We start from the raw sequence: 22,862 nt of genomic DNA, 5'->3' as shown, positions 1-22,862 counted from the left end.
GTGACCGGAGCTTTTATTTACCTCAACTACTGTTTGGGTGCCGCGCTCCTCAAAATAAACACATAAAATAAACTGGCACTATTTTTATGTTCGGCGACACGGTACGCACAGTGGACCAGAGATCACTCCCTCTCCATTACACAATCCACTGTCCTGATCCAAGGCAGAACGTCCCTTGGTTTAAAATGATCATATCATACAAGTAGACACTAATGAAAACAATTAGATCTAGAATAAAAACACAGGAAAACCGGAGCAATGGAACCGTGCGGTGCGCACGGAGGCCCAGGTGCAGCTCTGGAGGAGAAACAAAACACACTATGACTCAGATTCAGCCTTGTTTACCCTTTTTTATTTGAGTACCAGTTTATATTTGCGTAGATACGGTACAAATAAAACATGCTCCGAATGGTTCGACTCCAGAAAAAAACCTGTTGACCCGGGAAGCGAGGTTGAAGTCCGTCCCCTGCCGAGACGGAACGGCATTTGGGCCAATCGCGACAAGGGGAGCTCTCAGAGCGAGATAAAGACGAGAGGCAAAGTTTGCCTCCGGGGCTTGCGCAGACAGCACAACAAGAACCCAGATCACCACCTCAATTTGTTCTTATCTTGTTCTGAACACGTCTTTTTGGTCAAAAAGTTCTACTTCTTTTTAGTTGAGACATTCTTACTTAACCTCGACCTTTATGGCTCCATTAGTTTCCGGTTATTTGTTTATTTATTTATTATCTCTTCAATGGAGGAGGAAACATTTGCAAATAGCACGACATATCGGTCTGTAAAACTTGGCAAAAAAGCAGCTCATCACCCAGCAACACCCGGTTCCCTTCGTTCCTACAGAGTGGTTACAAAGAATACAATCGTTCATGACCCAACACTAGGCTGCTGCGCTGCCGGATTTTACGGTACCGGTAGATGCCGTTTTCTCTGGAATATTGCACTTAAATGGCATAAATAAAACCGTGGATTGATATAAAAGTTGTGTTTTCTCTTTATCAAGTGCATGGAGGCTGTTTGGTGCTATAGCGAGGAAGCAGATGGAGGATATGGACAATGTGGTGTCGCGTGGCACGATGGGTGGTGGTTGGTCTGGTGATAAAGTTGCTGCTGCAGGTTATTACTTGTATAAATTATTATATATAATAACAGATACAAAATAATATAGTTGAATGTATTCTATTGTGGTATTTTTACATCACCATAGCAACACGTCGTCACGCTTGTTTCATTTTGCCGTCATACTGCTCCCTCGCTCCCCCCGTGCAGTTATCCAGTTCCCGTGTCGCCATCACGCACGGTGCTTGTTTTGCTCCATAAGCAAGAGGGGTAAATTAAGCAACCTACATCTAAAATAAAAACACTGTTTTGGCGTGCCGCCTGTGTTGGCACCGTCGGAGCGTGGGCGCCCCATTGCTGGCGCGCTGTAGGAACCTTCAATACAATCGGAGATGGAGACAGGTGCGCAAATTGCGCCCAAATCGTTCCCCCTCCGCGAGGGGTTAATAAAGTATAATAAATAACAAAATGCACGCTTCAATACGGGTTGATTTAAAAAATAAAATATAATAATAATAAAATAAAAATCCCAGAGGTTTAGTCCCTTTATCATGCCCGTGACTACCATCTATCTTGTTCAGTGGGATTCTTGCTTCGATTAGTTTATCTTTTGTTTGTTTGTTTGATTTATTCAACATAAAGTTGAAAAATTCAGTACTTCATACTTAAGTTGAGAAACCCTAAAAGATATTCCTGGTGGTATATTGTTTCATTTCACTTGGCCCTCTGTGGAAGTATGATGGCTCAGAGGTTAGTGAGAGCACACAGAGCAAACCTGCAAATCTGAACCTTTCCTGCCTTCTTTCTTTCTTTGTGTGTTTGTGTGTTTGTTCTCTTTGGGCTTAAGGTCCCACACAGAGTAGAGAGGAGTGGCGAGGGGAAAAGGAAGCCTTTTGTTTACAGAAGAACAATGCTGCGAAATTAGGGTGCTCAATCCTGCGCCTGAAGTCAAAACGGGGCCAGCCAAGCAGGCGGGCAGAGAGGGGAAGGGGTTCTTTGTATTTGTGTTTTATTTCTTCCCTGAAGATGTGCCTGCCTGGCGGGTCAGAGGACAAAATTCGAGAACCCGATGAACAGATCTCGTATGGTGGCTCAGAGGTTAGCGCTGTAGCCTCACAGCTAGATGGTCCCAGGTTTGAACCCGACCGGGGTTTCCGTGGAGTTTGCATGTTCTCTGCATATTTCATATAATTTTTATTAATTTATATTTCAATAACAATATCATTGAAAGACTATTAGAAGCCAAAATGGCGTTGTTTCCCAGCCCTAGTTTAAAGCTTCATACTCCCAGTCGGGGTTTCCACTTTGGACAGAAACACAGAAGGTTTTACTGGGCAGTTGTCTCTGTTCCCACACCCCCATTTCCTCCTGCTCATGGACTCCAGTGTAATGGTTAACCACAGAGCGGTGTGGACCCCTTTTTCTCTCATTAAGCTCTCTGCTTTTCCCATGCCACTCCCAGACATTTTCTGTCCCGTGTGTCTGTGTAATAGGGATGGGAGAAAACATGGATTTACACAAGTATTGCACTTCTATTGAATTGTTTCGTTGACCCCTGGATGATTCTTTTAACGCATTTTATTTGTTGATGCGTCATAAAAGTTGCATCTCATAACTATATTATCGACTACTTTGCAAGACTGTTCGCTCACAAAAAAGATGCCGGATTCAGCCACGGCAGATTCTTCCCCCATTTTGTTTTGGCTGAGGATTGTTTCCATGGTGATGACCCTCACCCCCTCCCCCCAGTGTGTCATGTGACCTCTTTCTCCCCAGGTGTTTGGCTTGGGTCTGATGGGGTTCATTGATTCACGGCACAGTGGGGCTCTTTGTGCTGCAGCCTGTGAGAAACTCGGCCCACCGTCTCCCCACAGGTGGAACTTTAACTTCAATCCAAGGTCTGCCCCGGCCACCAACCTCCTGAGGAACGAGTTTTTTCCTTTTTTCTTTCAATAAAAGAGGACGCCAAAAGCGCACACGTGACTCCCCTGCTCCTTATCCCGCAGTGACATTGGGCTGTGTTCCCATCGAGTCATTGAGGATTCACCGTGTATTCGTCCCCACGGTTACTGATAATGACTCGGGTCCTGTGGGTGGATATAAGGACGGCATTGTTTTAGCGCGGCATTAAAATGCGCCATTAAAATTTTGTTGCTTTGATGTGTCTTACTGTGCCTGCCCACCTCCAGGCTCTTCACTGATGTTCTCTTTGAGACAAGAATCCCAGGCTTCCATTCTGCCTAAAAGCCTTTGGCAGGCACAGAGTTGCCTGCTCAGACTGACAATGGTGAAATGGGACTTCCACTGCAGTTGTCACCAGCGCTCTGTGAGCTGTGGTGCACACCAGCTACACTTGTCATGAGTCACTGTGCTGCTCATCTAGATAAACTCTTAATACATTAAAGCAGAGATAATCTTGACAACCGTTCATCCAATCTACTTCACACTTGGCCTGTGTTTTGCTGGCGATGCAAGCATGTGCAGTGTTAAATTTGGTGGAAAATTTGGAATGGGCCTATATTTAGAAAATACTGTATGTAGGCCTAAAGTTTACTTTCTGTGTTTTAATGTTTTAAGACATGTTTATAAGTTTATACAGCAGCTGTGTGCACTGCATGTGCCGGTGGCACACACTGAAAGCTTCATGAAATCAAAAAACACAAAGCGCCAAAGTCTTTTTCTTTTAATTAGGTCGATACCTCTTTCATTTATGACTGGCCCCTGTCTGTTTTATTGATAATAGACCTAAGCATATTTTGTTTAAGTGCTAAATGTTTTTGTTCTTATCGGCCACGTTGTTATATTTTATTTTTGCGTAGGCCTATCTCTTATGTTTTATAGGCTATTATTTTGTTATAATGCAAGAGCACTGCTGTAGCACTGCCCTCTTCTCAAAATGTTGATTTACATTTTGCACATGAAGTGCGACATACAAGCCGCTGGGATTGTTCACTGTATTGTACTCAGATGCACAGTGTTACTTTGAAATGCTGAAGTTGAAATAAATCAATGTTCTGTTAACTTTGAGTGATCATTGACTTTATTATTATATCTAACGTTGCTTGGCTACTGAAGGCTCGCAATGCGCATTCTGCACCAGCAGCCCCTGAGGGCTAACAGAATATAAAATCCGTCTCAGCTTAACAGAATGATTTTGGAAATGCCAATTATTAGTTAAACAAATGAAATTTTTTATACAATGAAGAATTGTCCAATATCACTTCCATGAGGCTGTTCTCAACAGACAGATCACAGACAATGAACTTGGCATTTCATATTCCTCGCAGTAGTCACAGCTATAGCGAAATTCAAGCTCCAGGCGAAGTTTATAGTGTGTTCATTTTCATGTTATGTTATTAATTAACATGGACCAGATTGGGAAGTCATAATTCTCCTTTGTTGCATTTAGTGTTGCTTGAAATATGACCAATGTGCTTTGACGGTGGCTGAAAACAAGTCAATTTCCCAGGGTTGGAAATGTCTAATTTTCAGCGAAAATATGAAACTCTAGTATGTCTGTCCTTTGATTATGCCGACAACCGTTCATCGGATCTACATCACACTTGGCGGGTATATTACTGGGGACCCAAGGACGGCAAATTGGGTGCAATTTGGACACGCGACACGTTTAATTTTAAACTTTGAATAATCAAGCGAGCCGCGAGCCGGGGCTTCCAAACCCTGGGAGAAGTGTTAGGCTTTACGGCACTACGTCACTTGCTTGATGTCTGGCCCCGGCAATTGTTTTTTTTGCCTGGTAAAATTAATTTAAAAAACAATCGATATATTGTAAACTTGCCGTTTAAAATATCAGGTAATGATGCTCATACAAAAAGTAGCCCTTCCACCTCCCCGACGGCGGGGTTTGCTTCACTCTCTGACTCGCGCGTGCAAGCCGATCACATCTGGTACCTAATAGGGATGCAACAGTACACAATATGTTTTTGAACCATTCGGTACGCCCCCCCTCCGGTTCAATACGCACACATGAACTGCGGTATTACGGTATCACAGAAGTGCACCGGACTCATCGGCACAGCGTACAGGAGCGGCGCGCCGTGCCATACATACTGCTTCCTATCGAAGCCACCGCTGCAGCTCCACCCGCCACGTAAGTCCTGCGGGAGCCACGTGGCATTTCTCTATTTTTGTGCGAGAGATCTACGTGAGCCAGAAACACAAGATAAAACTACATAGTGTGTGTGTTTGTAAAGAGTGCAATCAATCAAGGTGTCCAGTTGGAAAATAACCCTGTGGGATGGCTGTGTCCCTCTTTATTACGAACTTCTCTTGAAATATTGTTTTGAACGGCTCTTTTGTAGGAATGAAGGGACTAGTCTCGCTGGATAATGATCCGTACTTTTTTTTTTTTTTTTCTAAGTTTTACAGTTTTATGTTGTGTTGTTTGTTTAAGTTGCTGTCTCCTGCCGCCGGCAAATGTTTCCCCCTCCATCTAAGAGAGAGCCTATGCTCCTCTGAAAAATGCCTATGCTGCCCTGGCTGAAAAGGATCGCACCCACTGTCATGTCAGGTTTACAAAGCGAAGGAACACACGCACTGGTCTGTGAGATTTTATTCTACTATAATCTTTTATGTGTGAAAAATACTGTTTATACCTATTCTACACCAAAATAACTTACTATAGTACTGCTTTTATTTATTTTTTTATTGTGAAATGTTTATATATTATCATATTATATATATATATATATATATATATATATATATATATATATATATGAGCGGAAATTAATATTTTAATTATCCTGGACACCTCCCTTCCAAACAGATGAACTTAGGCAAATTATAACAACCCACCAATGAACTTGAAGCCCTGTCTCCCAACAGTCATACAGAGCGTTAAGTGACTTATTTATGGCAGAGAACTATAAAAACATTTTTTACACCTTTTTTAAATTTTAAAATATGCATTTTTTTTTATTTTTCTTGCATATAAAGATACCGTAGAGTTACCGTGGCCCTAAAACCTTGATACTTACCGAACCGTGGGCCCACTGTACCGTTGCATCCCTAGTACCTATACTGGTAGCAGGAGGCCAGTCTCCTCCCCGCGCTCACAGCAAGCACTCAGTCCACGGCTCCAGGAAGCGGCAATGGGCGCTGTCATAGTTAAAACATAGCTACACTGTTATTGAAACGTGACCGATGAGGTTCGAATTTATCCGGTTATTATTTAAAAAAAATTATTTTACTGGACGAGGACAGAATTTTACGACAGCCGTTTAAAAAAGTGCAATTACACTGTAGAGGTGCAAATACCAAAAGTAACATAATGCTGCGTTAAGTTTTGCAAATCTGCGTCGGCAACTGCAGTGAAAGTGGCGCATCCCTACATCACACACTGCTTCAAAACACACCTGTAAATCTAAAGAATACAGCTTCACTACTTTGTTTATTGTCATCATTACGCCCGCTCCCCTGTCTCAATGTGAGCTCTTCTGTGTTGCTGCCCCCCCCCCCCCCCCCCGCTCCCTGCGTGGGGGGAGGGGGAGGGGACAGCGCGACCAGAATGAGAAACACAGCGGCACAGAGGGACTCTTCTCTCACTCCGTCGCCTCCATACCGCCATCTCTATGACGACAGGGGATTGAAGATGAGCCGAGATGCAGGAGCTAATGTGATGTTTTTCGTGCGTGTGTGTGGGTGGCTGTCTATGGGAGTTTTGCTGGAACAGTGAGAAATAAACTGAAAAAGGTTTTTTATTTTTTTTTATTTATTGTCTTTTACATGGCAGATTTTTTACAGGAATGTGATACAGCTTGCATTTATTTTGAATTCATTTTCTTCATCGTAGGTGTTTTTTGTCATCTGCGTATGAGACATGTCGATACTACCCTCTGTTTGGATGATCAGTTAGATGGCTTTTATTAAACCTAAATCCCCCCCTCACTCATTCCCTCATTCAGTCACCTGAACAGGACATTTTGTTAAATGTCGGAATTAAATTGTGATTGTTGCCTGGGCTGCCATCTGAAATGAGAGGGATCTCCCTGTTATAAGGTGTGTGTGTGTGTGTGTGTGTGTGTGTGTGTGTGTGTGTGTGTGTGTGTGTGTGGCAAAGTTTGTGTCTACCACTTGTGTCTTCACATACAGGGCAGGGATCAATTGTATTTTGTAAGCGCGGGCGAGAGACTGCCCTCAGGGGCTGGGCGGCTGGAAGCAGCTTCATGAAGCGGCCCTGTAGGTGCGAGCCGGCCTGCTTGTCACCCAGACCACGTTTCCCGCAACTGACGTGAATTTAAAGAACCTGTTTGCGCCAGTTGGAAAACTGAGGCATTGAATTGACTTTAAACTTAACAAGGCAAAAATGAGAATGAGAAGCGATTACATAAGTGTGATTTCCTCATGTTATAAAAAAATACATATGTTATAAAACGATGTCCAAATCAAAATGCTCTAGAATAGCCAGTTAAAAGTCAGTGATCGGTCGCCCACAAATTGTATTTTGAACCACAGTATTTTTGTGTAATGTCTTCAGTGAAATATTTAAACACAAGGGACATACAAGTTTTTTTTTCCTGGTTGCCTGCCCGTAGTTGTCCAGCTCTGATCAGGGGAAACCAATCAGAGTTACAGTATCAGTGTCCCGCAATATCCACACGTTGTGAAGCTGTAATAATTGTGCTCTCTTATTTTGTGCCTCCCCCACACCTGCCCTACATTCAGAGTCTCTCGCTCGTTCTCTCTCGCGAGACTTCCCGTTTTAGATGCTGCTTGGTACATTTGGGCCTTTTGTGGATACAAATTACAACTATATGAGAGAGACCTGGGCTGGGGGTGTATTAGAATTTAAAATTTGTGCTGGAGTTTGGAGATCTGATCTCAAGGCGCAGTAAACCAAACACCCCCTGGAGCAGCTCAGCCGCCCGCGTATGTGTGCCAAAAACTCAATATGCGGAGCTCATTAGAAGAAAAAATATTTCACATTTGCAAGTCAACAAAATGTTTGTTTTTTGGCAATGGCGTGGTTTTCAACCACTGTGACCCAGGTGTAGTTTAAAACAGATGTATCCGTTCTCTAGACGGTTGCATGCATTGTCTCTTATATATGTGAATGGAATGTGTGCTTAAGCCAATTACGTGCAACAATAGACTGTCGGTTTTACGAGGACACAAGGGAGAAATGTATGTACGGCGTAAACACAAATAGTTTATTGTGCAGACAGCAGGCGCTCAACTTACCCCAAATGAGACCCGATGTGAAAATGTGTCGTCTGGCAAGTTCCATTCACCTCCACGTGTCCTTCATAAGAGGGACCCCGCTTGGACTCTGGTGTTGGCCTTGCTCTCTATGTTGACTGTCCCATTATCTGGCTACTCTGGTCTCATCTACCACTTCAACGTTCAAAACACAGCAAACAAAAACAAGAAACATTTTTTTTTTTTTAAATAGCATCTAAATATGGCTCTAACAGACATGTTGGACGAGTGATGGGGCAAGGTGTTTTGCGATCTGTTTTTTAAGGCCCAGGATCTCTGTTGGAGCTCACATATTCTGGCTCTCGTCATCATGGTTTGAAAGGAGAGAATGTAAACCATCAACGGTGTCTCTCAGTTCCTCTCGAATAGCACAGTAGAATTACTTGGCACTTATTTGTACACCAAAAGTCAGCTTAAAAAATCTGGTAACTTCGGAACAAATCTCAATTGGTCCCATGTGCACCGCCACCACGTTTCTATCTTGGCTCTTTATGTATTGGTCCACAGCGGTGTGTCTCTTAGTTTTTATCCACGTCGAAATTGTTCCACTGGTTTGGTTCCACTGTGCGACGGCCACTGCCCTTGCAGTTTTCTGCACTCTGTCGGCCGAGGCTCATGATTGGCCTCCCTGCAGCAGCTGCCTCCCTGTCTCTACCATTCCAGCGGTTTCCTCTCTGTTTTCTGTTTTCGGCTGTAATTCGCCTCCTTGTATATGGAGCCCATATAGGCCTAATTGTAGTGTTGGCTTCCTGCTGTTTGACTAGCCGTGGTTTGTATACATACTCGCAGGAGGGTCCGTTCGTTTCCCTCCTTCGTTCCAGACGGACACTATAGAGACGACCATGTCCTTCCTATGCTTCAGTCAGACTGAAGCTTGCCTTCTCTGGCCAATGGTCCTGTTTTGTCCATAGTCTAGATCAGTGGTTCTCAAAGTGGGGTCTGGGGACCCAAGGGGTTCTTCAGGAGGTTCAGGGGGTCCGAAGCACCATTTTTTCATTTTCAAGACAGTAGCACCATTAAATGATGTAGAGTATTGACTGTTCTGACCCATATTTTCACCCGACCCATATTTTCTCTGTAAATATATTATAGGCGGGCATGGAGGTTTGAAGTTAATCATATCTAACAATAAAATTCTTCCCAGATTGGGGCCCCAGAGACAAAATCTTATCTATTTATCTATTATTACAACTATTACAATATCTATTACAACTAATTTATTATTTCCTTATCAATGGGGTCTGTGGCCTAATGCATATCAAACTAATAGTCCTTGATGAGGAAAAAAGGTTGAGAATCAGTGACCTAGGTTTAGAGAGACATTAGACGGATATAATGCGAGAATATGGCCATATACTCTGTTGACCCCATGTAGGTTGATCGCTTTAGGCTAACGGGGCGTTTTAATCAAGTCTTAATCCGATCGGGAGAACGTCGTGGGGGGGCGTGAAGCATCGTAGGAACACAGTCGCTGTCACCTGTTCCTCAGCAACACACACTGCAGCCTCTCTGCCTGCTAATAATTAATTAGATCACTGGAGTCGGAGCAGGGAGCGCGCTGGTGTGTGTGTGTGTGTGTGTGTGTGTGTGTGTGTGTGTGTGTGTGTGTGTGTGTGTGTGTGTGTGTGTGTGTGTGTGTGTGTGTGTGTGTGTGTGTGTGTGTGTGTGTGTGTGTGTGTGTGTGTGTGTGTGTGGAGGAAGAGAGAGCGGCTGAGAGAGATGCATACCAGATGTTTGAGTAATGAGGTGGGTTTCACTGGAACGCTACACATTCCCAGGGATGTTTGCGGAAAGAAATTCTTCCTCATCTGCTGAGCATGTTCTCCCTTCCCACTAGACACCCCCCCCCCTCTCTCTCACACACACACACACACACACACACACACACACACACACAAGAGGGTTTAGACTGAGCTTAGCTTGTCTTTTTCCACTTCTCAATGTCTATTAACAAAGTCTTCACAGGCTATTAGAAAGGATCAAGAAGTATTGCATGCATTTAATACAAATTAAGCTTTTTAAAGTGGTGATCTGTAAGATTATTTTATATAAAAAGAATATTTTAAATATTTTTCCCAGGTAAGCTGGCACTTAATAAACCACCATTCAGTGAATGTGCTATGACAAGCGATATGTTTGTAATGCATTTGGCAGCCCCGGTCATAGTATTTAAGGTGCATCCTAGGTGCACTTTGCCACACGTGTGTCCACATACACGGTGGTGCAGCCTGGGATGGCTGGACAGATGAAGTGGCAGCCCGTGTGGGTGCACCTCCGTCACTTTGTGTTCGAAAAGTAAAGTCCGAGCACTCTCACCTGCATGAAGAGAGAATGCCAGGCAAGCTGGTCCTGATTCAATACTATTGTCATGCAAAGCATTGCATTAATGCAGCTACACAGACTAGTTTGTTGCAAGTTCAGTAACTTTTTTTTATAATATTAAACCATGAAAAGCAATTCAATCAATCTAGCAAAGAACTTGTATGGCTTAACGTTTAAAAAAAAAAATGTAAACATTGATTCGGGAATCAATGTGGCAGTGAAATGTCTAAAATAAAAATGTGGCACTTGGAAGTATCAATATAACAATAAAGCTTGAGGGGATGAGTATTAAAAAAATATATATATATATATTATATATTTAAAAAAAAATAGGAGAGAAAAGACACACGCACAGACACACAAGCTGCCCTCGGGGACTGCGCTAGACATGAGACAGATTTTCGCCCTGCAAGGTGCGAAATGGGCTCACATGGCAGCATGACGATCATCACACTGCAGCTGTCGTCTTCAGACCAATCTGTCACTCGGATGGAAGTCACGCTGACACTTTCCTCTCCATAATCTGCCCTCTTTCCGTGTTTGTCTTAACGATACTGTTGCCATACGTCACTCTTAGGTTTATTTCATAGAAATGAAGCGATATCCATCTTTTTATCTCATATCGTATATACATTTCCGTATTGTAACGGCTATTATGGCTGAGTGAAAATTCAGTAACATTCGTTGATGGCTTTCAGCGGTACTGCGTCATCATGAAATTACGTCATTGCCATATACTGATTTAACATTTTTGTAAGATCTCTAGGAAGGACCAGAGTTCTGCTCTCATATTCTTCACATTGGCATTTAGTCCATTGTGATCGACCTTCACTGCGTTCTTTAGAAACCGATTTTCAATTCCTTTATGTTGCGCATTCCAATAAAAGCCAATGTACGGTATGGCTGCTGGTGTACGGTAGCCATACCAATATAAGGTACACTCTCTTCAAATATATCTTTCCCGGCGCTACCGCATCATTGGCGTTCCCATGGGCCTTGCATGCTCTTTGGCGCAGCCGTAGATACAGACAGACAAAGTATTTGTTCTTACCCTCAACAATACAATTTCAATTGTCATCCTGACGTATGGAATGTGACTCATATTAGCAATAAAAACATTGATGAATGTATTTAATATTCTCTGGCTTGTAGTGCCCATGAGCTGCTGTGGACCGACAAATTGATCAAAACATGCCTATCAGGAAATACACTGTCTGGCCGGTAAACCTCCTGTGTCAAATAGGAAATGGAAATACCAGTTGTTGACATGATGTCACATCATGCGATATAAATGCAGTGCAATCCGGCATTAAACAGGCAGTCTGCCTTTGTGATTCACTGCTTATGTTATGAAAGCCGATCCTATTATCCCTGAACAGTAACATCCTACCTCGGCCTTGAGCCAGACTGTCCAGGATTTTCCGCGTTATCACTTTACGTGCATCTGCAGCTGGCCGTAAATATGTGCTCCCTAGAGTATTGGGCTGAGGGGGCGGGTGGTAAGAATCCATGAGTTACTAGGGATTAAGTAACGCTCTTCTCCATAGAACTGTTTTACTGATTCTGTCTACATGACTGAGCTGACGTTCCCCCTCCCTTTCCTGTCTCTCTTTCAGTCCTCTGTGCCAAAAACCTGGTGAAGAAAGACTTCTTTCGTAAGTACCCGACGACGGAAACCGCCGATACGAAGGTTGATGATGTTTCGGTTGCCCTGTTTGCTTTGTTAGGGGCCTTTATAAGTTTAGGCTTTGCCCCTCTTAGGCCTTTGAAGTTTCCACTTTGAGATTAAAAAAAAATAAAAAATGTAAGCGTCTTTGAGGATTGAACTGAATCTGGGTCAATGTTGGCCAGTGAGAGTGGCGGAAAAGCCTCCCAAAAACACTAGGACCTCCTTATGAAGCTACAGCAAAAAAAAAAAACAAAACAGGATCTAATTGCCACATGATTTGTCCTGAGGGACGTAGACCAGAGTATTGTTTTCATAACTCAACCTCCTAATGAAACTTTAACAACTACGTCAACCTAGACGTATTATTTCAATCTCCCCCCTTTCAAACCTGCCCCCACAACTTGGACACACACCAGATTTATATGGTCTAATTACTTCCCTTGTTTAATGCGGAGAATCACTTAAGACATGACACATTGAAATAATATCAATTTGTGATTACAGGGCAAGAGGTCATAAATGCTTGCAGAAGACCTATATTTCACCCCCGGCGATTCATAAAGTGTTATCTTCCTCCTGACGTGGTATCCCTCTGTTAGACTCAAGACCTGGATATTTGATTTCATTTCAATAAATAAAAAGTATCAAAATGAAATGCATCAAATTCGCCAAAAAAGTGATGGCATTGAATTATCAGGTGATTCTTTTTTCTTTTAGAGATGTCTTTGTTTTTTGTTTTTATATATATATTGATTTAAATGTTCAACCTCAGACCGATACGCAGAAGTTTGGAAATAACTGACAAAGGTTTGTACTCTTGCCACTTTTTTCTTTTTCATCCCTGTTTAACACGTTATCCAAATATCTCAAATTTATGTCCAATTTGACAAATCCCTGATATAACAAACTGCGAGGAGGCAAATTCTCGGTTTCTGGCGTCTGGGACACGGCGAGTCGCAGTCGGGTGACCACGGTGGGAGTGTTTTGGTGTGTTTGGGTCAGGCTGTCATGGTGAGCAGGAGCATGAAGACTCACTCAGGTGCCCATTCCTCCCATCTTGGAGCAAACACGGTCATAAAGCAGCAGGGACATACAGGACATGGATGTCGTCGTAGCATCATGAAATGACAGCATTGTGAAGTTACAACGCACAATTTTTTAAAATCCAAATTACGGAAGATGGGAATGACCCAAGAGTTCTCCCAATTTGACGACCCCGTTTGTCTCTTTGCTGTGGCCGGGTCCACCCCAGACACATTGTATGGAGCCGGGTGAATGTCACCCGACATGTCCTGCCCTGCCGCGTGCCCAGCCAAGCTGCTTGTACTTCACTTATTTGCACTTAACAGCAAGTTCCTAGTGAAGTCCAAGTGAAATGAAAATGCATTTTGTTAGAAATATGAATATACATCTACTTTGTATATGACTATATCTACTTTGTTTTTTTTGGTCAAAATCTGCGATAACAAAAATAAGAAATGTATGTTTATTTTATGTTTAGTTTCTAGTATGAATAGGTTTTGTCACTTTGTGTACTAAGACCTTATTGGCCAACCAATCAGATTTTTTTTTTCTTTCCGCTACTTTAATTCTGCTGAATTCTGACAACTCATATAGATAGATAGATAGATAGATAGATAGATAGATAGATAGCTATAGATTGATTGGCTCTAAGCCTTGTGGTCTTTGATTTTGTACATTGTGGTCTTGCTCAGTTTGGGTGATGCTAAAGTGTTGTTTTGTGTGTTTTATTTATTTATTTTCTTCTTCTTTCTTTTCTTATCGTAGGTCTTCCTGATCCCTTTGCAAAGGTGGTGGTGGATGGCTCAGGACAATGTCACTCTACAGACACTGTGAAGAACACACTCGACCCCAAGTGGAATCAACACTATGACTTGTGAGTCTTCTTCGCTTGCGCACTCTTGGTTTAGATGAATGCAAAAAAATACAGATGAACATGAAACTAAAGATCTTCCTGAGCGAGTCTTGCCTCATACATAATTAATTGCAGAGAAATATTTTATTTTAATATTTTTATGATAAAAAATGGTCATAATTTCATTGAAGTGGTATTTAAAAGATCACAAGAAGTCTTAAAATTCCATCTTCTGATACCTACGAATACCAGTAAAATACTGTAGTAGCTACAGCTGAACATCTCAGCCGCTATTCCGGTTCGCGGAATAATTTGTGCCTCGCGAAGGAACTCGATATCGAGTGGGTTCTTCACTTTGTCTGGGCTATTTCAGGGTCTTTTAAGTCCTTACTTTCTCTATATTTAACATCACTAAACGATCACGCAGAGAAGAGTCAGACTTTTCTATTCAGAAGGGTCTACACAGCCGACAATTACCCTTATTTATATCTGGCCTCGCACATATCTGGAGATGTAACAATGACATAATCTCGGGCACTGGAAGCGGTCTAAAAATGGCCCTTGGAACACAGCATAGTGCACGGAAAAGCCGGGGGGAAAAACATCTCCAGTAGTATTTTCCGAGCATGACGGAAAGCCGTGCATGTCTTGTCGCAGAGCCCCGTTAACCTTCCCAAAGATGTGGCGTGTCCGGTGAAAAGTAACCTGGAAAAAGAGAGAGAGTGAGAAAGTGAGAGTGAAAGTTTCCAGTATTTTGCCCCAGTGTTTATCCAGCCGTCACACTCGGCCAACAGAAAAAGGAAGCACATGTCTCCGTTTGTTTGGTTGCTCAGGATGTGGCTCCCAATCTGAGCGAGGCCGCTTAATTAGCTCGCCCGCGTCACGCTCGGCGGGAGGAAAAATGCTCCCACACCTACAGCCCCTGGAACACGGAGGGCAGATGGCGCGAAACGCAGACATGTGGCATCTCCTGATCTGTCCTGGGAGCCGTTGAACCCTGCTGACCAGAGTTTATGTGGAAAGCGCTGGAATACTGCTGTGCCAGTGATGAGTTAAACATGAGCCCCCTCTCAGCCCTCCTTCGGTTTAGGTCGTTGTGTACTCCCCTGGCAAGCACGGCTGCTCTCAGGTGGTGCGTTGGCGAGAGAGGAGTCCTCGTTGACTCGGAGCTGGTCAACTGACTTGACTGACTGACTGACTGACTTGTTCACACTTATTAAAATAGTGTCTCAAACACCTGGCAATGAGAGTGTAGCCAGCGGCGTTACGGCATACTGGCAGCGACTCTTGTGTTTCCATTCGGGCTCATGCGAAAGTGTGCTACTAAGTGTAGTTCATCTTTAAAACATTATTCTTGACCGGAGCCTTCATTTCGAGGGGCTGATCAAAAAATGGAATATTGTTATTTTGCATGGGAATACTGGAACCGTTTTCCGCTTAATTTGAATAGCACCATCGTCCCGACTCGATTGAAATATTTTATTCTTGTAATGGAGTGAATTTGTTCCGTGAACTATTTTGGTAATGCTCATCAGATGGTGTTCTGCAAACTTGGTCGCAATTTTCATCCTCAATGTCTGATGTATCGATATAGAATAGAAATAGTAGATTATATCGTGAGCCATCTCACGGTATCAGCACGCCGTGACCCTTTGTGTCCAAATCACATCACGAGATCTTGCCCAATATCCAGCCCCTTTAATTTCTGGGGGCCGTCCAGGCCAGCAGACTGGCCAATGAACTTTGGCCTGTCGGCATTGTTACAGAATGTGTTTTTCATTCCAAGGATAACAGACTCTGAGTCTCATTTCCTCCGCCCTATCTCCCCAATCTATCTATTCAATTTCACTCACACAGATCTGTTGTCGTTCTTCCCTCAATCTTTAATCCCATGCACTCCTGGGCTGCACTGGCCACGGTAAAATCTTTTAATGGACTCTATAGGGTTTGGCCTCGGAGATGGCTCCGATCAGATACCGGCAACAAATGCTGGATCGGATGTCGGTGGGGGGGGAGTCGGGTCCTCTTACAAATCCTGCATGAAATATCACAACGCACTTTTGTAACACCACTGATGCGTAATGTAATATAACGTAAAGAGAAGTGAAGTTGTGCAGTGCATTACGCCGTTGAGCAGTTTTGTCCAAACTAACAATAAGATATGAAAGATAAGATAGTGCTTTATTGATCCCCGAAGGGGAAATGCAGGCATTACAGCAGCTCAATGGGGAAGCATAGAGTACAGAAGTAGGAGAGTGTACATTACAGTAAATTAACATAACATTAAAATGACGACAACAGTAATTACTGATTTGAAGTCGATAAGTGAAAAAGTAATTCATATTTTTAAGACTTTAATAGTATTCTCTCTAAAGTTTGATTAGTTCCACATAGATGTTTTAAATGTGTTGAGCTCTACATTCTATACTGGAAATTTAGTTTAATGTTAAAGTTATACATAGTCATGTGATTTACAGATATTCTTTATTTATCTATTTTTATTTTTTACTGGAAATGGTTATGTTTTGATGACACTTTTGTGTGAAATGTTTTTATCTTGCCATCTCTCATCTTGGACTCGACCCGACTGTCCTGCCTGCACCCAAAACACTCGCTCTTGCCTTGGGTGGTCTTCGTCCACTTGATCCTTCAACATATTGATCGTGAATGATCTATCCCCCGTAATCTTTCCACAGTGTACCATTTATTATTCATTGATGAATGCCCTCTTGGGATTGGTTATAGTGAATAGTCCCGCTAGTGTTGTTAAACAAGAGACATCTGCCATGGAGGGTGATTGTCTTCTCCACCCTGACTCATCCATCAACCTTGTTCCATCAGCCAGCCCTGTGAAGCCCTTTCAGACTGTAGCTGTGAAAAATGGAAGAGCATGTCGTCAAGCTCTTATAAGTGCTGAGTGCTCATGATCGATTCATGCATGGACACACTGGCGTTGTGGATGACATGGTTCTTATATCGAGGAAACTTCCACCACAAAGCAACGTGAAATCATTTAACATCAGTTTTAAGACTGCGTTAAGTGGGGAGCCAAAGCAGTCTGCCAGTCATACGTCACGACTGGATATTTGAACATTTTTGATATTGATACATTTACTTGCACTATATAACATTTGGGATTTGGCGCCCCTACAGTTTTTGAGTTCAATTGCACTTTTACACTACTGTTGTAAAACTCGATCAGGCGTCCGAGAATTATTTATTTTACCGAATTTACCAAAATTACCAAATTTGAACCTTATCTGTCACGTTTCAAATACAGTGTATGTAACAAAAGTAGATATAATGTACACCTAGGTTACAGCGGCCCTGCACAGACCGCGCCGCTTCAGACGGCACTCAGTCCACGGCTCCCCTGGAGCCTCAGTCCCTGCAACTCTGGGGGAGCAACGGAGTGGAGAGAGGGTGCGGGGGTCGTCCCTCTGCTACCGGTGCAGGTACCAGATGTGCTCGGCCTGGAAGATCGGCTCACACGCGCGAACCCTGTGGCGCGATGAAAGTGGGTGCCGGCTGCACCGCACCGCTGGCCCGACTCATCCCTGCCGTCGGGGAGGCGCAGCGGCTACGTTTTTTCATGAGCATCATTACTCGACATTTTGACCGGCTAGTGTATGTTTTTTTTTTTTGTTTGTTTGTTTTTTTTTTTTCCTTCTTCTTCCCCAGCCAAAAAAACAGTGATTACTCAAGCGAAACATCAAGGAAATTACATAGCGCGGTAAAGCACAACGCACTTTTCCTGGGGTCTTGTACCCAAACTCAGAAGTTACATAGTGCAAGAACAGGCGTTGGAGAAGGCAGGTGGGAATGAAAGAGGCTTCTTTCTCCCTTTTACAAGTCAGTGTACCATCAGAATGATATTGAAGCTGTTATTCTATGATAAAAAAAGTGACATAGTGTTGCTTTAATGCCTCATTCTAAACTATCTAAACTAAATGTTCTTGTTTTTATATTACTGACTGACTGACTGACTTAAAGGCCATAGGCTTCTTTATAATATGAGCATATTTGACTAGCTTTAAAAAAAAAAAAAAGCTGTGTGTAGAATTGACAAAACTGGCAGAAATGGAATGTAATATTCACAAGTATGTTTTAATTAGTGTCTAATCTCATGAAAATAAGAATTGTGTTGCCGTTACCTTAGAATAAGCCGTTTTTATGGAGTGGGTACGCTTCACGGACGCAGCCATGTTGCATTACCCTCTTTCTTCTATAGTAGCCCAGAACGGAAAAACCAAGCACTGGCTCTAGGGAGGGCCTTTCGCGTTTTTCGCGGCCACAGTCTCTTCCACCGAGGACGCTATGTTGCACCGCCATGGGGAGGGGTATTCAGTTGGTTGAAACCTTGCTGCTAGATGCCACTAAATTCTACCCACTACACTTTTAAAAAGAGAAAGGAATTTTTTGGAATTGGCATCAAGACATGATTCCTGATACAAGTTATCAAGATTCACTCATTGATCTTTTCTTATACCCCTAGTCTGGAAGCAAGCAACTTTAATTACTCGTGGAGAAAAAAAACAGACTGATTTATTTTCTCTTTTGAAAGAGTAATGGTCCGTGCCCTGGGCTGAGAGATGACATAAACTGTAGGTGTTCTACGGGCTTGTTGTTGAGCGCTGCAGGCCGTGGTCTTGTGAGGTAGAATGATGCTGACCAACAGGAACAATGATGATGCCTGTATGGCTCCAATCAACCAAATTGTTGGCAGCGTTTATAAAAGGAAAAAAAAAAAAAAAGTCTTTCAATATGCTGGTTTCTCATTTGTGTGTGTGTGCGTGTGTGCATTTGCCTCTGTGTGTGCTTGTGTGCGCGTGTGTGTGCATGTGCGTGCGCGTGTGTGCGTGCGTGCGTACACGTTTTTATATGCCATTTAAAAAATTATAAATAAAAAACAATCTTATCCAGACTAATGAATTTTATTAGATTGAGGGCTCCAGATGACTGGGGTCTGATTCCAATACTTCCTTCCCCGTCTGTCCAGTGTAGCAGCGCTGCTAGCGGCTCTTACATCGCACCCCAGACAGGCATTTGGCTCTCACTCAAAATGTCCAGACGTCTTACTCACAGCACCATTGTTTCACATCCCTTTCGGTAAGCAGCCCGATAATTACAGTAGGACACAGTGCTGCAGAGCTGTATGGATGATTAGTTTCACACTAAAGGAGGGAGCCCACCCCAACAGATGTGCCACGACAGGTTCACGTGGTATGTGTTCAACACAAGCCGGCCTCGCCTGACAAAGGAGCACGGGGGGTGGGGTGGGGGGTGGGGAGGGTCAGACAGAAAGAGGGGGTTGGGAGAGCACACCGACTGAGACGGTTTGAGACAGTCTGGGATTAATATGTCTTAGCTGTTATGTCTTGTCTGCGTCCTGTGTCTGTTGTATCTCGCCATCCCTCCTCTTCCCTCGGCACCATCAACCTGCGCGCGCATGAAGACCGAGAGTCTGGTTACCGCTCTGACCGTGATCATGTGAATCATTTGTTTAAGCTTGTTAAAAGAAAACAGTGGTTCTTAAACATTCCGGTTCTACCGAAATTTGCAGATAATAAATGATTAACTAAGTGCATTGATTTGCCATCCTCCAGCTTGTACAAAGGGGACCAGTCTTGCACCCATAGTGACTTTGAGAATGCTTCCTCTTTCAATCCTGATTTTCTAACCAAAAACATATCTGCTTAGGAATTTGGAATCGTCCCTTTTAACAAAAAGTATAGCACAAGGATAGTATATTAGTGTTTTTGCAGCATTGATGCTAAAATAATCAACCGCTTGTGTCGTACCACAACAATAGTGGGGAAAAAATATATATATATATATATCATCATCAAATATTATCATATATATATTTATACATAAAATCGAATTTCAAAGGAATTGAAATTTGATACCCAGCCCTTTCCCCAATATATGACATTCCTCTCTACATGTGGCTCTAGTGACTTATGCCACAGAAGAAAAAATTGAAATTGTGGGAATTGGTCTTGATGTTTTTCATCAGGCATTTTTTTATTCATTCAAATTAGATGCCATGCATTCTCCATTTAAAAACGATGGCTGTTTTTAGAAGGCCTGCAAATTTCAAACAATTTCTTAATGCATGTAAAGGCAGTTCACGTCCATAGCCAACACTTCATGTCCCCCCCCCCCACTTCCTTTTATCTCCTCTTTCTCACTCGTTTCCTCATGACTGCCAACCCCTCTGGTTCCTCCCTCATCAGGCTCGCTCCCTCCCCGGCTCTCTGAGGCCCATGCCTGGGGAGGGACTGTCCCGCGAAAGATTAATGATTCACAGAATCAGATGCTGCCCGTGCTTCCCTGTCTCGTACTCAGACACTCAGGGTCACATTCATAGACTCGGGCTGGAAAATGATTCCCCGGAGAGACTTTTGAGTTTGGGGCTGACTTCACATCGCCATGAAGTGCAACGTGATTGTGAACATCATTTGGACTTTTGAACGTGGCAATATGACTTGATTAGCATACAATTTGATTAGCAAAAATATAGTGTAAAATTCTTGGGTGTTATAATATATACTTCATGATGCTTTAAATACTTTAATGTTGCGATTGGCGTGGTGATTTGACCCATTTGTTATCCTCCACAGAGGACATTATGTTTAAGGGCTGGGGGTAGCGACAGTAAGAAAGTGGAAAGTGAAATACAATTGAAGATGTGGGAATCTTATTAAGGACGCTGCTATTGTTTTTTTTTTTTTGGTTTTCTTTCTTTTGTCCGTGGTTATTATATGATTGATGCCATTCCCTTTCTCTGATTATGTTCTGTGACTGCTCCTCTTCCTCAGATACATTGGCAAATCGGACTCCATTACCATCAGTGTGTGGAACCACAAGAAGATCCACAAGAAGCAAGGCGCTGGCTTCCTGGGCTGCGTTCGCCTTTTGTCCAACGCCATCAACCGCCTGAAAGACACGGGCTGTGAGTATCAACAAAACACTAAATTATAGTCATCTGTCAGCTGAAAGTCTTGAGCCTGAATGCAGTGGCATTTTTGTGGTGCCAATCTCATTGTTGGATGTTGGATGTGTGGTCTCCAACGCACTTGGTGACCTCTAGAGAGCAGCCACTATAGGGTGAGCGTGCGTCTGGTATATGTCCCTAAATGCATCTGCCGAGGTGAGATATTTTTGTTATGCACGTCAGAGGGTGTACTGAAAAGTTGGTAGTTATTCTCATTATGTATAAAAGATCAACATAGAATCTTGTCGATGTTATTAAAAATATCGGGCTGAATCACTATTGAGTCCAATCGTGTCCCTTAGTATCAAAATCAAATTGAGAGGTACGATCCTGCCCAATACCCAGCCTTGGTTTTCAGTATAAAAAAAAAAGCTGATGTGTTTTATTTGCAGGACCAAAGAAAATGCATTTGATCATGAATTATAAAACGCTCGTGTGCCTTTTTTGTTGTTGATCATAATGGTCAAAGAATTACACTGCCATCAAGCACCTCATACCATGACGTTCCTAGCCTCAATCCACCAGGACCTTCTCATACCTGCCCAGAGTTAAAGATCCAGGAGCTAAATATCCCAGCACATCTCGCTAATTGTCTGTCCCCTCATGGAGACCAGGGAGGAGTGTGAGAGGGGTCACGGGTCAGCTCTCCGCTGCCAGAACAGGAACGGCCAATCAGCATCATCCTGGAATTACAATAAAAATGCTTTCTGTCAGGAGCTGAGGGGATAAATGAGACCCAAGCTTAAGTAGTCATTTCACAGAAAGAAAGCAAATTTGAAGTTCAAGGTGACCAAGGGACCTGCAGTGTCTCCGCGGTGCCCGGCTCTCCCCGGCCTGCGGCGTTGTAGATCGAAAAAGGAGGAAGGATCCCGGGGAAAAATCCCTCGCTTCCTAGAGGCCTCTGACACTGTTGTTTTCCTGGAGCGATAGAGGAAACCCGAGCCTTTGCCACAGCTGCGAGTGGTTTGACTCTGCATTTCCTCTCCCCCGGCCTCCACCTCGCCACCAGCACCGCCGCCACCCGCTCCCCCACCCGTCTCCTCCACTGCCTGGCAGCTCGCAAACACACTGGCTAACAGAGAAACGCCACAGTGACTAACTTCTTGTCTATCAGCGTCTGCCAATCTAGACAACCGGTCATTTCAGGCAGACATGCATAATTGTGCTGCTATTTAAGTGTAAGCACAGATCAGTTGTGTTCCTCTGTTGTGGTCTCTTTAGCCACTTTGTGTTTGTCATTCTTTGGCTTTTTTGGGGGGCAGCTGTTGCAGTTGAGTCTCTTCCACGGGCCTTTGAGAGGGTACAGTGTGTGTCTGAATATCATAATAAGTATTGGGACATTACTGTTTTATCAGCACTACCATGACTGCCAAATCGACAGTCGCTGCAGATTATGTCCAGAGTTTTTGGAAGCGGAACCAAGCTAACCTGTTTCAACTTACAGGTCCATTTGCCATTTTTTATTCCTGGTGTTTTTAATGACCTTGTTATGTGTGGCTACAGTCAGTCTACCATTTGGTAAAAGAGATTTTACATTTTTTTGTTTCTATGGTATATGTTGTTCTATAGCCGTTATAGATGATGGGAAACAATATTTTAATAAGGGCAGGGTTGAAAATGGCAAACCTGTACTTGAAGAAATATTTCAAAATGGTGAGGAAATGTCATATTGGAAAATGAGAATAATAAAATAAGGATTAAAAAGAACAGCAACACAT

The 22,862-nt window shown here is 43.1% G+C and overlaps 1 protein-coding gene across 1 annotated transcript in view; it reads left to right on the top strand.

Moving 5' to 3' along the window:
- Positions 1–22,862, top strand: part of smurf2 (SMAD specific E3 ubiquitin protein ligase 2) — a 69,866-nt gene that overhangs the window by 21,419 nt on the left and 25,585 nt on the right. Inside the window, exons 2-4 of the mRNA XM_080009502.1 lie at positions 12,216–12,254; positions 14,057–14,165; positions 20,969–21,102. Coding sequence (XP_079865628.1) covers positions 12,216–12,254; positions 14,057–14,165; positions 20,969–21,102 — 282 coding nt within the window. The remainder of the gene's footprint in view (positions 1–12,215; positions 12,255–14,056; positions 14,166–20,968; positions 21,103–22,862) is intronic.

This window comes from Zeus faber (assembly GCF_960531495.2).
Source record: "Zeus faber genome assembly, chromosome: 11".
NCBI lineage: Eukaryota > Metazoa > Chordata > Actinopteri > Zeiformes > Zeidae > Zeus > Zeus faber.
The sequence above is the reverse complement of the archived record's forward strand: the minus strand, read 5'-3'. Positions and strand labels throughout refer to the sequence as shown.